Genomic DNA, 17020 nt, shown 5'->3' with positions numbered 1-17020 from the left:
TATGTGTAGATCTGCTACCACTGTTGCTATATTTGTGTCTCTATGTATACCTTTTTCAGTTTAAAAAAAAATTAGTTGCTGAATTTTAAAAAAAAATTTCCTTTTTTAAAAAAGATGTTTTTAATTATGTATTTCAGTTCAAAAATGGGCCAAATCAATCCTCCTGTTAGAACAAAGAAATTCCTGTGAATTCAGATTCTGTTCTGTTTCAGTTCTGCTAATGGTAGAACCTTCTTTTAACACAGAGAGCTTCGCTTTTATGGAGGAGATGCACTCCTCTGACACAAGGCTCCCTGTATTGGAGGAAAGCTCCACTTGTTAGTAGGACAGAAACTTCAGATCCAACCTATTGTGTTTTGCCACTCTCTTATGACATTACAATCCTATGATGACATACCTGAATTTCTGAAAAATTAGGAGGATCATGACTATCACACAAAACCAATTCAATTAAATCTTCAAATATGTCTCCTCCTAAATTATGGTAATAAATTATCCCATTAAACAGATCCTTCTGAAGAAATTTAGTGACTGGGTAACCTGTTGAATCACAAAGAGAAAAAAGTATATTCAGTCCTGTTATAAGTGCAGATAACAATTATATCTCTATTTTCAAGAAACCAACAATTTCAATAGCGTTCTCAGAGATCTTCCTTTGAACCCTTCAATATGGGAGAGAGGCATCCTATATGCTTATCTTGCAGTTCTGCAACTAGGCCATCTTTTGTACTGTCAAGTTGTTCCTGAAGATGAGTTAGGTTACTTCAACTTTAGAAGATTTGTTCATGTGGTTCTGCTGAAGATAAGTTGGTTTCACTTCACTCAAGTGACTCAATGTGCAGCTCAAGAATCAAACCACTTGTCTTCTTAGTGGAAGCCATACGACCAGTGCAATTTTGGAATCAAGCCTTGTATGTGAATTTTAGTGTTTTTATGACTAAACTTTAAACAGGCATAACCTGAAACTTCTCTAACTGTTGGGAATCCATTTCAGAGTATATTTGATAATAAAAACTGCAATATATTTAGTGAGGCTCACTCGAACTAAAAGAGAAGGAATGACACCGAAATTAATACATTGTGGACAACAGTGATATTCAACACTAGTGCAAAATGGGAATGAATCTGCAAAATGACATGCCAACACACACACACACACACACACACACACAAAGCATAACATCAAAATATTATAACAAACACATAATCCTCCTCCACTAGAGGATATATAACATTACCAATATGGTCTGGTCCAGGTTTCTTAATGACTTCTCCTGCCTGTGATGTTTTGGTGATATTAAAGAGTATGTAGTCATCACTAGAATCCATGTCAGTAGCTAGAAGCATTGATCTTTGGATCAGGATTGTTTGACCTTCATATACTTTTATTTCAGTGTTGCTGATGAGAAATGGGGGACTATCATCTTTAGGTAAGATGTTGATTGGAAACCTATGACGACTGCTGTGTCGACCATCAAAGATTCGAAAGACAATACAGTCCTTCGTGGAATCACTGTTATCATGGTGGTAACGAACAACTCCAGCCTTAAGGTCTGAGACTGTGAGCATGAATCCTTTTCCTCCTGTTAGACAATACAAGGGATACAATTCATAACTGGTATATACTTGAGGCAAATCACTACCACTTTATAATGGATGAAGGATGAAAATTAGAAACAGATGTCAGATGAGTGAAGTTTGTAATACTCTATAGACATAAGTGGTGCCCAAATTCACTTACAAGGTCATCAACTGCTTCTCTCCAAGTTCTCTGTAAACTGCAAAGAACTTAGGGAAGAGGAGGGATTGCTCTTGTTCTTCACACTGGTTCAACAAAAAGCAGACGCAATAACCTCTCACAAAGTAAATGAAGAGGCCCCCCCAGCCCATTATATGTTTCATGGGGGAAGACAGAATTGGTGGTAATTATAAAATCACCTAACTACAAACAAACAAACATTTGGGGATTCCTAATGAACATGCAATAAAAATAAGGGCTCATATCCTGTGAAGTATCCACAGAGCACCAACCTTCCCACATACCTCTCTGCTCCTGCTAATCTCTCCTGACCCCCAGAAGGATTTCTGTGGTTGTTGGAGAAATAGCCTCACAAGTTGGGAGACTGCAGAGAGGAAAGGAAATGGAATGAAAAGACCCTTCTTCACTCATATCAGCACAGCTCCACTGAAAGAAGAGAGACAATAGGGGGTGACTTCACCCTCTTTCCCCTCCTCACTGCAGCCCCCTGACCCACACGGCTATTTCTCCATATTTATGTATATTTCTCACAAATGCTGTGTATTCCTTCATATTAAGCTGGTAAAAAGCCTGCTAGAACCTCAGCATACTCCTGAGGTACTCACATCAGGGCAAGCGTAAACATGAATCAGGCCCAGAATCTTATTCTGATAGTATAAGGCTAGATACTAATATCTACATAAAGACATTAACCATGTCATGATACCTCTTAGTGTGAGCTGTCCATGCTGTAAACCATCAACAATGACTAAGCGAACACCATCTATATCATCGTTGTCTACTATCTGAAATTGTTCCCAGGTTATTGGTCGAGACTGCCCTTCCAGGAGATCAAGACCTATAAAACAGAGTGGAATGTTTCAAGAGGGGTGGAGGACTATATGGCCAATCCAGAACAACTGAAGCAAGTTCAGTACCATTCAAATCATTGAGAATTATGACAATGACTTTATTAGGATGTGAATTCATTATATGTTTTAAGCGAAATTTTTAAAACTACCACCTCTTGCTTGAAATCCCTGTACAAGTGTAAAATATATTATATTATACACAAATTAATTTTCATCCATTTATGTCTTTGCAAGTGATTCTTTGAAATAAAATATTAATAATTTCAAGAAGCTGCACTGCAGGTAATAGCCTTCAGATCTCATTTCCTCAAAGCTTTCTTCCCCAGTTCACCAAAGCAGACTTTTCATGCATCCAATGCTGATGTATGCTCTCATTGTGAATCTTATTTAGATCTCCTTGGAGAAAAACACATAGTAGAAAACTACACATAGTCAGGAGGTTACAGATTTTTAACATATGGGGTTCAACATAGTTAAACCTAGAGGGACAAACTTAGGGACAATTTGCACAGCCACCTTTTTTTACTGAATGGTTGGATACTGTGACCCCCTCATTTACGAGAAATGGCTATCATAGGTCAGCTACTATGGGCAGAACTTTCATCAGATAAAAAACAGTACTCATTCATGATGATGACTCTGTTATTTAGACTGTGAGCTCCTTTGGTGCAGAGACCTGTATCTTCTTCACCAAGAGGGCTATTTTCTTCTACATGCTCGATAATTCTCTATTTGATAAAGGTTTTCACGAATGGACGTAGAACTAGGCCTGTAATTCCCAAGATTCTTCCCTAGGCCTACTGCTGCTTCCAGTGTTTGGAGGGCACTGGGCACACATTACCCAGGGCTCCCCTTCTGTCCACCACCAGGTCCCCTCACATTTCTCTTTCCACCTACCCACCAGCACAAACCCTCCACCTGACTGTATCCTTCTCCCATTCACAAGCCCCCCTACTGCCTGTGCTCACAGTTGCCTGACCACATTCATGCCCTTCACCCAAAAAGACTGGCTGGGGCATGCAGCTGGTATTCCTGCTACCATGGCTACCAGGAACACTGCCGTTGTACACTGCCCACATATACTTCCCCATCAATGCTGGGAAGCTGGAAACATGGGTGGTGCGATGCTTGCAAGTGAATGGGCAAGGAAGGGCATATAGACAGGTGATAGGGAAGGTTCATGGCTGGAGGGGGGATCAGTGAAAGCGGGACCCACCAGAGTCTCCTGGGCCCTGGCAGCTGCCCCATCTCAGGGTATGCTGCCATCTTCTTCTGCATCTTTATGTTTTATACGTTAGTTTATAGTCACTTTATATCTATAAAGAATAGAAGCTAAACTGCTGGAGGAAATTGCTATCTCTGGAACGGCATCCTCTCTTAAACCAGGGTCCCCCAATGTAGTGCCTGTGGGCACCATGTTGTCCATCAGCACCTTTCCTGGTGCCTTCCAAGTGTTTTTAGAAAGTGGGTGGGGTGGGGCCAGGTGGGGCTTTTGCTCAGCAATGCTTCTGGTTGGCCATTGGAGATTTGATTGGTTATGCAGATTTTTTTAAAATGTTGCTTCGGCAGCAGCTGCCACCACAGCACAAGGATCTTAACTGTGTGACTGAATGTAAGCTGTGGCAGCTGTTTTATGGCTGGCACCACTTGTGGTGGCAGCTTTTTTGTGCCAGTCGTTTTGTTGCTGCACCCATTGTGGTATGTCAGAATTCCAAAGGTGCTTGCAGGCTCAAAAAGATTGGGGACTCCTGTTTTAAACAGATACCCATCATGAAATGAATTCTCACCTGTATTCCATGAAACCCGAGGAGCATTTGTATGTGTTGTTCTAACAGAGATATGAACAGTAATTGGTGAACTCTTTTCAAAGTAGAAATCAAGAACTTCAAATTCCACCTGTTGTACAAAAATAGACATACCGTTTACAACATACTGTTTATGAAAAATACCACAAGAGGGAGCACTAACTATACTTATCTAGATATGCTGAAGACAGAAAAGTTTCTTTCCTTAATTTGTGAAAATCTGAAAGAAATTAGGCCAATATAAAAAGTAACACCTTGGCAAGTGGTAGAGATGTATAAAAAAAGTCTTGCAACATATGGGGGGGAATGAAGAAAGAAAAACAAGAAAACTATTTTAATGTATGTTTTCCTTGTTGCTGCTGAAATACACAAGCCACAGTCCCACTGAATTAAACAGAGGGTCTTCAACTTAACCTGAATTCACAGACCTCTGTTTTCCTAACAAAGCCAGAAGGGCATTTACACTAGCCAGAAGCCATACCTTACCCTCTGCTGTACTGGAGGGGACATATAAGAAAACACCCTATGAACAGAGACTATGTCCTTGTTTACAAAGAGAGATCGAATCAACTGAGCCCATATTGCTGGAGTGTGCTTTATACAACAAAATCTGCAGTGAAACTATTGGGCCATAGTTGGAAAGATTCCCAGGGAGATCTAATAAAATCAAAATAGAATATCTCCTATCGGATAAAAATCATCAAACGACAAGAAGGGTTGCCAGGTTTTGTGCCCAGATCTATAACCTCAAAACCATTAAGAAGTGTTCTTATATTAAAGAGTGGTACAGATTTTAAATCCTTGGGGTGATTTTATTTTTAGTATTCGTTAAGGAATGATAATATGTTAATTACGTTACATTTATTTGTATTCATGGTTGATATGTACCATGATTATTTTTAATAATGTTCCCATTTTTTGTATTTTTGCTGTATTTACTGGTTCTGGACCATAATAAATACCTTTGCCCTCCATTTCCTACCCATTGAATTTGTGATCAGCCTGGTTTCATCTCTTACAATGAGAACAGAAATCCCTTCTTCTAAGGGCCAAACTAGACATCCTCATGGTGTCCTCATGGTGTCCATAAGGATGACATTCCCATTTTAAAGTGCTATTAAAATGGCACGAGGGAAGTCTTGATTGGGCCCACACTGTGGCACTCTTATTTCCTTCTCCCATTCCTTTTGAAGTGCCAAAACAGCTGGGGAGGGTGGGGGGACAAGAGTGCCACACTTTAAAATGGGGACAGCAGACTTATGGCAGCCCTGAAGATGCAGTCAAGTCTAGTTTGGCCCTAAGAAGCAACAAAACAGTGTTCTTGTAACTCTCTTCTGATTTTATTATGTGTGTGTGTAAAGTGCCATCAAGTCGCAGCCGACTTATGGCGACCTCTTTTGGGGTTTTCATGGCAAGAGACTAACAGAGGTGATTTGCCAGTGCCTTCCTCTGCACAGCAACCCTGGTATTCCTTGGTGGTCTCCCATCCAAATACTAACCAGGGCTGACCCTGCTTAGCTTCTGAGATCTGACAAGATCAGGCTAGCCTGGGCCATCCAGGTCAGGGCTCTGATTTTATTACAACAAGCCTAAGTTCCCTCATCTTCTGATTTTCTCCCAGCTTCCAAACTGAACAGGCTAAAGGACTGTGTTTAAACATATTGCTAGCAAAGATGGTACAAGCTGACCAGAAGTGTCCTAGCTGCCACAGGGCTCCTTTTACCCAGAAAAAGTAGCTTCTGGATGCTATTGTATTTCGAACATCCAGGACAAATATTTTCTTCAACCAGCCAATAAATATGTTCTGGGAGGGGGGCAGTGAAATTATAGCCTTGTGCTGATGTGAAATGAGAGTATTAAGGAAGAATCAAAATCTCACCAGCCAGTCTCATTTGCCACCCATTCACTTGACCTTCTGAACACATATTATATGCTGTTTGCACAAATGATTCTCTGCAGCAGGATTCAGAGAGTCCACATGTATTAACTCTGTTCAAAAGGTTGGATGAATACATGGAGGGGAAAAGAAGGGGCTGTGGCTCCTCAGAGAGAAGCTGAGGCTCAGTGGTAGAGCAGCTGCTTGGCATGCAGGAGGCCATGGCATCTCCAGTTGTGTTTTTTTAATGGACGGGATAGAAGGTGATGTGAAAGACCTGTGCCTGCAACCCCAGAGAGATGCTGCTAGTCAGAGTAGTCTATACTGAATTTGATAGACCAGTGCTCTGACTGACTATAGGGCAGCTTCATGAGTTCAAAAAGGTCTGATCCTTCCATATGTTCATCATACATAATATGCCCGCACAGGGCTTATGAAGCTTTCAAATGCATAGGAAGAGATAAGGCAACATCATCAACCTTATTTCAATTACCTCATAATTTTTCCTCTCTGTATGGCTGCTATTTGAAGGCTGATATGCTATAAGCATATCATTGAGGCTGTTCCACATGAAGGATGAGATAGGCTTTGTGTGGTCTTGCAGATGAGTGATGAAACCCTCTTGGGGTGGCTTGGTAATATTGAACACCAGAAGAGATTTGGGTGTTTCACTGTCTTCAGCATCCAATATGGCCGTAGACAAAGGGCTCAGAATGAACTGGTCTGCTTCCAGGGTGAACAGAGCCATGAAGGCAGCTTGGGGAGCCTGGTTAGAAATTGCCCCTTTGATCTGAACTGGAAGCCAAGAATGTTCAGTCTACCGAAGAAGAAACAACAAATTAACATGTGACAAAAGTGGATCCTTAACTATAGCTGAATCCCTTTCTGATAGCAGAAATCCTATGCCTGCTTTACTCTGAAGTAAATCTTACTGAGTGTCTAGAGAGTTTTCTCCCAGGAAAGATCACATTCTATTGATTACAAGGCTGATTTTGATACAAGCTTTCTTCATGACTAGTCTTTTCAAATAATTCCTTTGTAGAAAATACAGCAGGAAAACATTGCCTTCCAACTAGTCACATAAATATTTTTCAAGAAAGTTGTATGACTTGGATTTAGGGTTACTAATCTCCAGATATGACCTTGAGTTTTCCAGGAATTACAACTGCCCCCCAGACTGCAGAGATCTGTTCCCCTGGAGGAAATGGCTGCTTTGGAGGGCACACTCTATGGAATTATTCCTAGCTGAGGTCCCTCCCCTCCCCAAACCCTGCCCTCCCCAGGATCCACCCCATAATTTTCAGCAATTTCACAACCTGGAGTTGGCAACCCTGCCAGTGGGACAACAGATCACTCCTTAACCACTCATGAATTACCAGGAAGAACATATTGCCCAGCCATATATTCTGACCTGCCAGATTTCTTTTTTCTCAACAAAGAGCACAGATAGGATGTTGACCAAATCTTTGGTGGGATGCCTTAGTACTGGCTGCTGCTACTATTATTACTATTATGATGATGATGCTTTATATCCCTCCCTATCCCAGCCATGGTCAGGGTCAGGGCGGGACACATCAATACATACCATAAAATGATAAAATATTCAGTTCAAACAGTATTAATTAAAACCATCAATTCAGTTAAAATCATAGAATCATAGAATCACAGAGTTGGAAGGGACCACCAGGGTCATCTAGTCCAACCTCCTGCACAATGCAGGAAATTCACAATGCAGGAATGCAGGAAATACCTCCCCCCCACACCCCCAGTGACCCCTACTCCATGCCCAGAAGATGGCCAAGGTGCCCTCCCTCTCATGAACTGCCTAAGGTCATAGAATCAGCATTGCTGACAGATTACCATCTAGCCACTGCTTAAAAACCTCCAGGGAAGGAGCACGTACCACCTCCTGAGGAAGTCTGTTCCACTGAGGAAGCGCTCTAACTGTTAGAAAATTCTTCCTAATGTCTAGACGGAAACTCTTTTGATTTAATCTCAACCGTTGGTTCTGATCCGATCTTCTGGGGCAACAGAAAACAACTTGGCACCATCCTCTATATGACAGCCCTTCAAGTACTTGAAGATGGCTATCACATCCCCTCTCAGTCTTCTCCTCTTCAGGCCAAACATACCCAGCTCCTTCAACCTTTCCTCATAGGACTTGGTCTCCAGACCCCTCACCATCTTTGTTGCCCTCTTGTTTAACATCTACAGGAATGACTTCAACCCTAAATACAGAGAACAATCGATTCACCCAACATACTAGCTAAGGTGGACATTTAGCTATTAAATAGTGATATTTGATCTCTTAGTTTCCATGCTGGCTTCTGTTGCCCCATCTCTAAAATTGTAGTAATAGTGTACCCAGAAGTAACATAGAATCATGAGGAGAATGTGTTTTAGAACAGAACCAGAATAAAACCAGAGTCAGAAATTTTGTATCCAAAATGACCTAGAACCCTGAAATAGTGTACACTAATCTCCCCACCCTTGTGGAGTTCCTACATAGCTTGGCTGTCATAATAACTTCCAATAGTACCTATGCTATAAGAAATATCAGTAGTCAGTATCTTTCTATACTTCTGTCTCACACACAGTAGATGCTGTGATTGATTTATTTTAAAAAATGTGTAATCTGCCTTTCCATCGAAGCTAGAGTCCCCACTAAAATATAACTGTGGAAACTGGGGAGAACACATGCCATGGGAGTCAATGGTCTGAACCTTTGTGGACACCATTTCATATAACCTGAGGAGAGACATCAGGGACTGTTTGAGGGGTGGGCACAGGAGATGATATGTGGCTCGGGTTTTATGCTGCCTACTACTAGGCTATTCAGAACCATGTATGTTCAATCATGTAAGACCTATACCTTGTACACAGTCTTGCTTCGGATGTCGGTGAGGTCCAGCCTGACAGGAATGTAATCAATGTTGGGCGAAGGAGGGTCCAGGTGCTGATATCTAAGGCCCATTAAGAGAAAATCCTCACAGGTCACTCTGATGTTCTGAATGATCTTCAGACCTGAAATGCAGCTCCCGCTCTGACACCTGGGTTCTAACAGTTCAATGGAACTTACAGTGAATTATGCAACAGAAACTTTCAGAAAAGGTGCACACAGTTACGGTTAGTTAAAAGCAACTCTCAATTGAAACACAAGCAAAAGTAATTTGCTGCTTTTCCTTTACTCTGACCTACCTCTCAACATTCAACAGTGACCCTTCCGATAATAATAAATTCAAGCAAGAACCGTCTGCTCAGGAGGTCTCACACAACTCCTTAATTTGCCAGAAATAGATTCTGAGGTGGGAACACTGCCCTGACTGAGGAGGGAAAGGATGCATTTCCAGACTGTGGTTGCAGTCCAGGCTGTCATGCGGAGAGTCTAATTTTTCTTTTAATCCAAAAGGGGGGTTTGAGGAAATAAGTAAACCTCCTGTGTAAAAGTCAGTAGGAAATATATTTTAACAAACAACAGTATCACAAAGTAAATATAGTGTCTAAAACACCCCTTGTGTCAGAATAAAAGGTGTAAACACGTGTAGTTTATGGATACTGCGTGCAGGACTTATTGAGACTAGAAGGTCCTATATATATATATAAAGTCGTTGATGAAACAAGTTTGGTCTTCTCTTTTATTCTGACACAAGGAATGTTTTATACATTACTCTCGTTACTCTTGTTATACATTACTCTTGTGATGCTCTTGTTTGTTTGTTAAAATGTATAATATTTTTTTAAAAGGAGATTTATTTATATCAATTTTTCTGTAACCTTTTTTGGCCTCTTTTTTTTTTAGTTTGAATGGGTTGCAGGTGAATTCCACCCTTTCCTTTTTTTTCTGTCAAAGACTTTGAATCAACCTCCAAAGTCTCTTCACTCCTCTAGAGATCTCTACTGAATGAGACAACAAACATGACCTAAAACTATTCTGTAGAACCAATGCGAACAACTGTAATCATTCCTTTTTGTATACTTCACAGTCTGCTGAAACTAGGGTTACCAGTTTTCTCCTGGGGGATGGGACATCTTCTGCCCCAGCTCCTGCTGCCTACTGCTGCTCAGCTGGGTGGTGGCAGGAAATGCCTGGGCAAAATGTGTGGGATGCAATTGGCATCCCTGGAGTGAGGCTATTGTTTCAGGTGGGACTTGGAAGTGATATCATAGAGTGTTAGGCAACTGATAGAGTGCCCCCCAGTGTGATGACATCACTTCTGACATGACCTGTCATATTGTCATTGTACCGGGGCCGCTGATCACCCTCTCTCCAGTAGAAGTCCCCACTTACCCCATTGCCTGGCAACCATAGCTAAAGTGGATATACCTTGGCACACCCAACATATATAAAGAGTTACTGGGATGCTGGCCTCCATTACTGCTTTTATCTACAGAATTTTGAAATAGAACTATGAAAGCTGCTACAGACCATGATACTTCAAATACTATGTGATGTTGAACATTAGTACTATCCATTATATTACAATGATGACTATAATTATTATTCTTGTTAAAAATAAAAAGCCAGGCATCTGTGGGATACAGGGGGTCAGCAATTGCTTTGTCCTCCCTGTCCACCTTCACGGTTTCAGCCAAGACCCCAGGGTTGGCAAAGGCCTCAGATGGAGAGAGGGGAATGGTTAATTGAACATTGGTCTCCCTACTTCTCACTTTCCGAGTCTCTTTTCCACAGCCTGGAGAAGACCTGGCGGCTCCTCGCTGCCTTGCCATTTGGCCTCTTATATGGGGAAGGCAAATAATGGTGTGCATGCTCAACTGTCTTCCCTGACATTACACATCTGTTCCCCATTTGCCCGGTCAGTCTGGCTCAGCTATAGCTCCTGCCAGCACCTCTTAAATGTGATACTCAGTGAAGTATAGGAGCTATGAATTGCCTGGCCTGGTGATGCCAGCCCAAAGGTTGAGGACTGGGTCATGGAAACCTGCTTTGGCCTAGGTAAGTCTGGGAGAAGATCAGGTCACAGGCAGTGTCTAAAGTGTATGTAGTACACCAGCTAATTTTCCTGGGACATGTCCCAGTATATTCCAGGAACAGCTGGTACCACCTGAATCTCAAACAGTAATGAGTCCAAATACCCTCTACCCTAGATGGAAATAGCAATAAATAATCAGAAACAAAATGTGCCATACTGGATGTGGGGAAGAAGTTTTGAGGATGGTCCCCATGAGGCCCTTCTTCTTTAGCTTCTTCAGTAACCAACTGACCATGGGCTGGTAGAAAGGTCTCTAAAGAGATCAGGCTTATAGTGCACTCCACATTTATCTTTCTGTTATAGTTTAAAGTAATTATGTTCTTGTTAATGACATTAGACAGGCCACGAAACTCAGGGACCTCCAGGGCATTGGGGGTCATTTTGATAATATTACAGTCTGGTTCAAGTAACTGAATATGAAGGGTGAATGTCTCTGTGAACGTTTCCATTTCTGTAAATCTGCAAAGGAAAAATAAAAATGTACTTTAGGAAGCAATGGCAACACATCCACATGCATGTCACAGTCTACAAAATTTTATGAAAATGTTTTTTTTTTCAGTTGATCTGATCATAGGAATAAATATAAAATATCTGAAAAGGCCTTGTTTGGTGATGAAATGACAATGAATACACCATAATGGATTTCCCAAGCTGCAATATTTCTAGAACAAAGTGGCTGTTATATTACCAAATGGTCTCAATATTGAAAGAACAATTAAAAAAAGAAGGTGGACTTTTGAGAGAAAAGACACATTTTGAATGTTTAATAATGGGAGATTCAGGTCGCCTGTTAGGGAAAAGCTATAAAGTGTTGCTACAGTATGAAACTGAAACAGAACAAGTAAAAGACTGTATGACAAAATGGATGATTTTGGAGTAGATATAGATATGACTCAGTGGGAAAACATACGCTTAAAATAAATTACGTTTACAAAATGTCAAATGCTTAGAGAAAACTGGTATAAAATGTATTTTGGATGGTATACATAACGCCTAAAGATACTACAAAGGCCAGTAAGGGATTTGATGGAAAGTGTTGGAAATGTCAAAGCATAGATGCAACATTCTATCATATGTCTCGCAAAAAAGCAAAAAAATGATACATGATGAAATGCAAAGAATATTGAAAATCAGAATTGTCCTAGATTTAAAAAGTGTGTTGTTAAATATTTTGCCAGACAATATGCCAAAAATATATAATGAATTATTTAAATATAAGTTGACAGCGGCAAGAGTGGAGTATGCAAGAAAATGGAAAGCAGAAGATTACCCAGATGTAACTGAATGGACAAATAAAGAAGCAGAATATGTAACTATGGCTAAGTTAATGTCTTTAGTAAATAATAGATCAACATCTGATTTTTATGAAAAATTGAAAGTATATCTTGCGTACATAGGTGTTAACTGATAAAAATAATAGAACGTAAAAATGTAAGTAAGAAATACGCCATTGAAGATATAACAGAAGTTACAGAATAAGTTCCATTATAATGGAATAATCTGATGTGTATGTTTATATGTTTGTATGTCTTTATGTAATATTTGTTTGGGGGGGGAAGTATGAACAATGTCATAAAAGCTAGGAAGCTTTGTAGTGTTTTTATTTTTATTTCTTTTAAAATCTTTACATGTACTTAATGCAGTATACAAAGAACACACTAGCTGGTCCTGCCAATGGGCTGGTTTTTAAAAGAGGTTTTTTTTAGTTAGTTGCTTGTCAGGAAACCACCAGTTTCTATTACTGGATAGTGCCATGAATTGTGATTCTGTTCCGCAAACCATGGGCCTAGATTCATGAACCTAGTGCCTTAGCCCTGTTCAGATGCTACATTTATGCATTCTGGGAGCCTGGTAACTGCAGATATCTGAGTATACTGTCCATGATATTCCCAAGATGTGTGGCTGCCATGTAGTCTGAACACACATATACTGTATGCATGTACAGCTTTGGGGTGTACAAACCAGAATCCTGGAAAATCCACTAGTCAACTTGTCAATACCAAAGCTGTACATGTATTTTTTAAAAACGTGCACTGCCACTATACATATTGAGAGGCTCTGTACATGTTTAGAAAACTCCTGGTACACATGGATGTAACATCTGAAAAGGGCTCTTGAGAGATCCATTCTTGGAATGATAGTTGCCATCAATTACAGTAAAGATCACTGGCAGAAAAAAAATTGTTGGTGGACCAAGGAGAAGAATGAAACATTATGTGCATGGTAACATACATCTTGTATAACAGCAAATGGGCACCCTGGATTTATTTTTCATCATTGTGGCAGAAGAAGAAAGTACTAGGATGTATATGAGCATACAGGTAGAAAACATTCTAATTTCTGTTTTCTGTTAGCAAATGTTGGAAATGAGTTTGCTGTTCCTAAGGAATACTCCTTTACAAAAGCAAAACCCAAGTATGGCTTACCTGTATAACCTCAGCATGACCCAGTCTTCATCGAGAATTGGGCAGCCATTATGAGTGTACTTGACTTCATTGGGAAGAAAATGGCAATCAAATACCTGTTAAAGATAAGCTTAATTATAAAGAACACAGGTTAAGCTTAATTATAAAGAACACAGGTATGTCCTAGAGGATGTTACATTTTCAGGTGATTTTTGGTTTGCCTTGAGAGATGTGTCATAAAGCAGGAGTGATATTCATTCCCAAGCACAAAGAACTAGTGATACAGGAATAATTGTTCACAAAGAGGGAAATAATATTTAAAAACTATTTTAATGTTTCCTTTGTAAAGTTCTAATAAAAACATGATTAGCATGATCCTTGCGGGATTCTGGACCCGTGCTGCTGTTCCATCACAGAGGATTTCTCAGTCAGTAATTTCTATTCCATGGTCAGATTATGCTAACATAGCAGCAGGCAAGTGCTTACTCAAACTTTAGGAACGTCCAATAGCATCATATTATAGATCTGCTAATAACCAGCTAGCCAATGTGCAGTAATAGTGCTTAAAGTCTAGGGAGATCCAGGTTCCTACCACCACTCAGCCATGAAGCTAACTGGTTGATCTTGGGTCAGCAAGCCTAAAATACCTCATAGAGCTACTGTGAAGATAAAATAGAGAAGAACTATGTATAAGCTTTTTGGAGGGATAAAAAAGATAAAGCCCAACATTGCTCCTGAATCTGCTGCTGAAAATCCTAATAATTGTCAGACATTAGGCTTAAAATGATTCTTGTTTCAATTTGTTTTTAATGTGAATGTAAGAACAAACTTGGACAAAATTTGCATTTGCATTATGGATGTCCATCTTACACTATGTGTTTCTGTTCACAGAGCAGTAATACGTAAATCACTGTTCGTTTGATACCATTGCATGGTTTCCCAAGTCTGTCACCTCAAGTGGGTACACTCCTTCTGCCTAATGGTAGGCACATTGTTGTCTGGATTAACAACCATCATAGTATTTTTACGCATGAAATTAGGAAGTCTATTTGAGCCTAGCCTCATATTTTTAGTCTTGTACAGAAATGTTGCTAATGTGGGCGAGAATCTGAAAGAAACTGAACTAGGGCTGCCAACCTCCAGGTGTGGTTGGAGTTCTCCCATAATTACAACTAATCTCCAGATGACAGAGATCAGTTCCCTGGAGAAAATGGCAACTTTGGAGGCAGAAGTCCCTCCTCGGTGCTGCTCCCAAATCTCCAGGAATTTCCCAAGCAAGAACTGGCAACCCTAAACTGAACCTCCATCTCTTAGGATTCAGTTTTTAAAAAGCCAAATTAAGCCTCATGTGTGAAAATTACTTCAGATATTAAGAGGCTCAAAGGCAATTTAAGTCACATTTGAAATTGCTCTTAGCGTTGAAAAATCATCTTCTCCCATGGCAGGAAGAGACAATGCTATCCATCAGAAAATAGTGCTGATAATATCCAGAAACTGTATTTTTCCATCATTAGTTCCTTTTAATTGATAACGAGGGAGATAAATAATGATTTTTTTCTTCAGCAGGACTCTCACCATAAGCAGAAAGCCATTATAAAACAGACACAATCTGCTTTGTTAAAAAGAAACATCTGTTTTATGCTTCCTAATATGTTTTCCTTTCATAAGAAGAGGCAGCCATAATTGTCCACAAATTTAGCAAGTAAAACAAAGGGGAGCTAAATCTTTTCCTAATTACTGTCTAGCTTTGCTTTGATTTCCACTTCAACTACTTTTCAATTACAGTTTGTAATTAAATTGTCACACATTCCTAGCACATTACTCATTTTAATGACAGCAAACTAGATCACAGGACAAGCCTTTCCTTAATGCAGCCTTTGCAGTGGTGAAAAGGGGGGGGGGTCCTTTAGCAACACAAGGGCAGGTTTTGATTATCTTTGTTCAGGGATTGTTTTATTGAATTTCACTAAAAACTCTTGTTGCCTGATCCAAATCCTTTCCAATTTGGGGATGAAGTTCACCCCACTACCATATACAGAGACTTACTTACTTACCTACTTAAGAGAGAAAGAAAGAAGAAGAAAGAAAGAAAGAAAGAAAGAAAGAAAGAAAGAAAGAAAGAAAGAAAGAAAGAAAGAAAGAAAGAAAGAAAGAAAGAAAGAAAGAAAGAAAGAAAGAAAGAAAGAAAGAAAGAAAGAAAGAAAGAAAGCAAGCTGGGAATTCAGAGAACCTGCTAAACCTATCATTGCTATACTACAACTGTATGCTTACAATATAACAATATTTAGTGCCTTTAAAAAAAAACAGAGCCATGATATTGATATAAGCACGCACAAAAATAAAAAGATGCCACTGATGATAACAACACCCTCCCTTGAAAATCCTGATTGTTTAAGGCAGATGAAGAAGAAAATACACACTCTACAACTGTGAAAATGCAGAGGGAGGGAAGATGGTTATTTATTTATTTATTTTATTCAGTCTTATATCCTGCCCTCCTTGGCAAAGATCAGTGTTTTTGAAAGAACAGTGTCCAAACTAATTCCAATATTTGTGGAATGACTCCTAAGAAAATCTGCAGAGTGCAGAAAAGCCCTAGTTCTTATTAAAAAATTCAAAACAGATTCTAGATCTAACTGTTTTAAACAAATTAAATAAACGTACACAAATACATGAAGCTGATTTATTCTGAGTCAGGACATCAAGATTAGTGTTGTCTACTCTATCAAGATTAGTGTTGTCTACTCTAACCTGCAGCCACTCTCCAAGGTCTCAGTCAGAATTCCTCCATAACCTCTACTACCTGATGGTTTTAACCAGGTAAGCCTCAAACTAGGTTTTTAAACTAAATCATACATAGTCTGCAAATACAGACAGAATTATGCAAAAATTCATGATAATGTTTTGGAGCAGCCTAAACTTGCATACATTTCACAAGGTCAGTACGGAATGGCCCCTGGAAGGCCATTCTACAGAGATGGAACAACTGAAAGGCCATTTGCTAAGCTAGGGCAGTTAGAAAAGCCTTGAGGATGGAATCGCAGACAAAAATCTTCGGGCTGACATGGTGCATTATACCACTAGAGGTGGTTCTTCAGATATAAGGGTCCCAGATTATGCGGAGGTTTAAAGGACCACCAGTTTCAATTGAAACCCAAAGCTAACTGGGTGCCAGTACAGGTATAGCAAGGTCACAAAGAGAGAGTCTAAGCAAATGGGCAGCCACAGTTTGCACAAGTTTCCAAATTGTCTTCTAGGTCAGTCCCATATATAGTAACCCATCTTTCAGCAGTGTAGTTTTGTGTGGCCAGATTAGCAGAGTCTACAAAGGAT

At 39.8% G+C, this 17020-nt stretch overlaps 1 protein-coding gene across 1 annotated transcript in view; it reads right to left on the bottom strand.

Annotated features, from left to right (window-relative positions):
• Window positions 1-17020, bottom strand: part of LOC130492895 (FRAS1-related extracellular matrix protein 1-like) — a 90188-nt gene that overhangs the window by 69247 nt on the left and 3921 nt on the right. The window contains exons 2-9 of the mRNA XM_056866660.1: window positions 13709-13803; window positions 11440-11741; window positions 9164-9348; window positions 6785-7108; window positions 4398-4506; window positions 2466-2597; window positions 1239-1583; window positions 398-540 (exon numbers count right to left, since the gene is read on the bottom strand). Of these exons, the coding sequence (XP_056722638.1) occupies window positions 398-540; window positions 1239-1583; window positions 2466-2597; window positions 4398-4506; window positions 6785-7108; window positions 9164-9348; window positions 11440-11741; window positions 13709-13803 (1635 nt within the window). The remainder of the gene's footprint in view (window positions 1-397; window positions 541-1238; window positions 1584-2465; window positions 2598-4397; window positions 4507-6784; window positions 7109-9163; window positions 9349-11439; window positions 11742-13708; window positions 13804-17020) is intronic.

This window comes from Euleptes europaea, unplaced genomic scaffold (assembly GCF_029931775.1).
Source record: "Euleptes europaea isolate rEulEur1 unplaced genomic scaffold, rEulEur1.hap1 H_1, whole genome shotgun sequence".
Taxonomy (NCBI): domain Eukaryota; kingdom Metazoa; phylum Chordata; class Lepidosauria; order Squamata; family Sphaerodactylidae; genus Euleptes; species Euleptes europaea.
This window is presented reverse-complemented; position numbering and strand designations above follow the sequence as displayed.